Source organism: Diplotaxodon limnothrissa, linkage group LG16, assembly GCF_057381915.1.
Source record: "Diplotaxodon limnothrissa isolate DT_005_m linkage group LG16, D_limnothrissa_male_GT1.1, whole genome shotgun sequence".
Classification (NCBI taxonomy): Eukaryota; Metazoa; Chordata; class Actinopteri; order Cichliformes; family Cichlidae; genus Diplotaxodon; species Diplotaxodon limnothrissa.
The window spans coordinates 18,111,262-18,113,789 of NC_140611.1; the positions used below are offsets into that span (position 1 = coordinate 18,111,262).

A 2,528-nucleotide genomic window follows, 5' to 3' on the forward strand; every position below is an offset into this window, starting at 1 on the left:
ACGTGATTTCTTAAGTACTTTCTGCGTGTGTACTGAGACACATTATCTTCCTTCGTAAGAGTTTGTCCAGGGCTGATTTCACAGAGGAAAATGTGTCAGCAATGACGGAGCAATTATCACTCACATACATAGTTTGTTTTTAGGGGTTTTTTTTTTATTATCATTATTATTATAGAAAAATATTTTATATAAAAACAAATAAGTTATGAATTACATGAGCTGCTTTATATTTTCCTCTATTATGACATATTCCCTCAGCACATTCTCTCTTTCTTTCTCTGTGCCGCTCATTCTCACATGCACACTCACACTTGCTTGTGTTGGTCATTTCACAGTCACTGAAGATTTCCCAAATACATTTGTCTTTAATTAATTGAGTCCCACACGTCGTCCTCACCTGCCAACCAATTAAATCTTTGAGCAGTTCAGTCCATCTGACAGCTGAACCTGCTGAATTCATCTCAGTCCACTATGGACCCGTGACCTACTTCCCGTAGAACATCTCCATGAGGACCTCTTCGATGTTGACAGTCCCTATGACGGGTCTGAAGAAGAGCTGAGCGACCACTGGCGGGCTGATGGCCCTCAGCATGGACAGAGCTATGAGCAGCTTGGCGAACCGCGTCGTATTCTCGCGATGGATCAGCCTGACGTGCTCGTTTAGAGCCTGGTGCGCCTCTCGACGCAGCGACTGGATGTAGTGCAGACAGCGCAAACCCTCCAGATCTAGAGGTGGGGAAGGATGGGGGGAAGTGAAAAGTTGATAAAAATGTTACAACGCAGACAAGTAGTTAGGTAAAGTGTAAATATCAGAGCAGTCATGCTGAAATAAAACAAACTTTTACCCATCAATTAATAAATCAAACGGTTCCACTCGTGAGCGTGGCACCTGTGCTTAAAAACTGATGCTCTGCTATCAAAAGCCCTGACCCACCTGGGTTGAAGAGCACGGCTCCCTTCAGGTACGCATATTCCTTCGTGCTTATATCTACACTCCAGCACTTCTTTAGGAAGGCTTTGATCGCTTCGATGTCCACAACAGAGACGCCGGGTGCCCCCCTGTTCTGGCCGCCCACAGCCTCGCTCTGCCTGTCCGGACAGCCCGTGAGGATGCGCTGCAGCATGCTCGGCTCCACGGTCTCCGTGGTCTCAAAGTCCACCCGGTCTTGTGCGAGTCCCAGCACGAGCAGAGGCGCCCAGCCGCTCCGGATCAGCACGAGCTGGTCGTCCTCGGGCAGCTCGCGAAAACAGGGGACGTTTTTCACGAAGCGCAGCGTCTTCACCAGGACCGCGGACGCCGCTTTGCAGGTCACCTGCGGGGAGCGGAGGACGCCCCGGCGCCGAGACGAGCCGCAAGAGCAAGCCTGCTGTCGGACCTCCTGCAAAGAGGCAGAAGCGGAAGAGGGGGGCTTCTGGAACAAGTGCTGCAGCGTGTGCTGTTGGGGATGCTGCTGTTGCTCCTCGGCGGTCACCAGGCGGTCATCACTCTTTAGAATGCTGTAGAGAATGCTGCTGCTGCTGCTGTTTTTTCGGCCGCTGGCACCCCGACAGCGGCAGCCCTCCAGCGTGGCCATGACCGCCGGCAGGAGCTCAGCGCGTCCCGCTGCTTCTTTGAAGCGCTTGAGGTCAGTGACAGAGGTAGCCCTGTTTTCTTAGCCCCTGATAGCCCCGAGTGAAGGGCAGAGCGTTTATATTAGCTCCCGTCTGTCCCCGCGCTTTGAGAGATTGTTCAGACCCCCTGAACACACACACACACACCCCTCCCTTCTCAAACACCGCCCCTCTCTCCACCCCTCTCCTATTTCCCACACTTACCTTTTCACAGCCCTCACATATTCAAGACACACCGGTGTAAATGATTTTTTATTATTATTTCTTATTTATTTTTATTGATTTATTTGCAAGTAAACACGTCGGACAGTAGCAGCTTTCATCTCTGTTGCTCACCTGTGAAAGGTTAACCATGGCTCAGATAAAACAGGAAATGTAACATTTCCGTCTGCTCGCTCGGTTTATCAAACTGTTCAGAAATCACGTTTGTTCGTTTTAAAAACCCGACAGCCGTGCTTAATCAAAGAGACTTCTTTATAAATTGTGTGAAAGAAACAAAAAAGCAGAGGAAGAGAGCAAGAGAGAAAGAAAAGTGGAGAAGGCGCCAGAGACCATCTTTATTCTCAGCATTACCTTGACTCTCTGAGCAGTCATCGGACAGAAGCCAGTAAAAGAAAAAATAGTCCAGGGAGGGATCTGAAGGCTTAATTATTTTAGGGACAATTTATATGATTTTCTATGAGAAAGAAGTAGGAAGAGCTGAGGCGCGAAGGCCGGCCTCCAACCTTGACTCGGACACGCTGATATTGATTTAACCGTGAAAACTGGAGCTGGTGAATTATGATGTCATGACTCAGTGCTCTCCTTGCTTCTGTCACTGAAGGAGGTATTTGGGAGGTGGTGGGGAGAGGGGGCGGTGGAAGTCAGTGAATGAGAAACTAAGAAGGACAAGTTGGGATAAAGCAGATGAATTAGAG

General features: G+C 49.1%; 1 protein-coding gene across 1 annotated transcript; it reads right to left on the reverse strand.

The window, feature by feature from the left end:
• Nucleotides 1-225: 225 nt before the first annotated feature.
• Nucleotides 226-1,701, reverse strand: nr0b1 (nuclear receptor subfamily 0, group B, member 1). The gene is made up of 2 exons (XM_085374129.1): nucleotides 935-1,701; nucleotides 226-726 (listed from the first exon to the last, which is right to left on the reverse strand). Exons 1-2 carry the CDS (start codon nucleotides 1,572-1,574, stop codon nucleotides 485-487), a joined length of 882 nt encoding a protein of 293 aa, XP_085230255.1. The 5' UTR covers nucleotides 1,575-1,701; the 3' UTR covers nucleotides 226-484.
• Nucleotides 1,702-2,528: the final 827 nt, after the last annotated feature.

Bases quoted from the DNA above. Each gene is read 5' to 3' on its own strand.
- nr0b1 (XM_085374129.1), bottom strand. From the start codon at position 1,574: ATGGCCACGCTGGAGGGCTGCCGCTGTCGGGGTGCCAGCGGCCGAAAA. The intron at 727-934 runs GTGGGTCAGGGC...CCCCACCTCTAG, and splicing joins AGCCGTGCTCTTCAACCCAG to ATCTGGAGGGTTTGCGCTGT.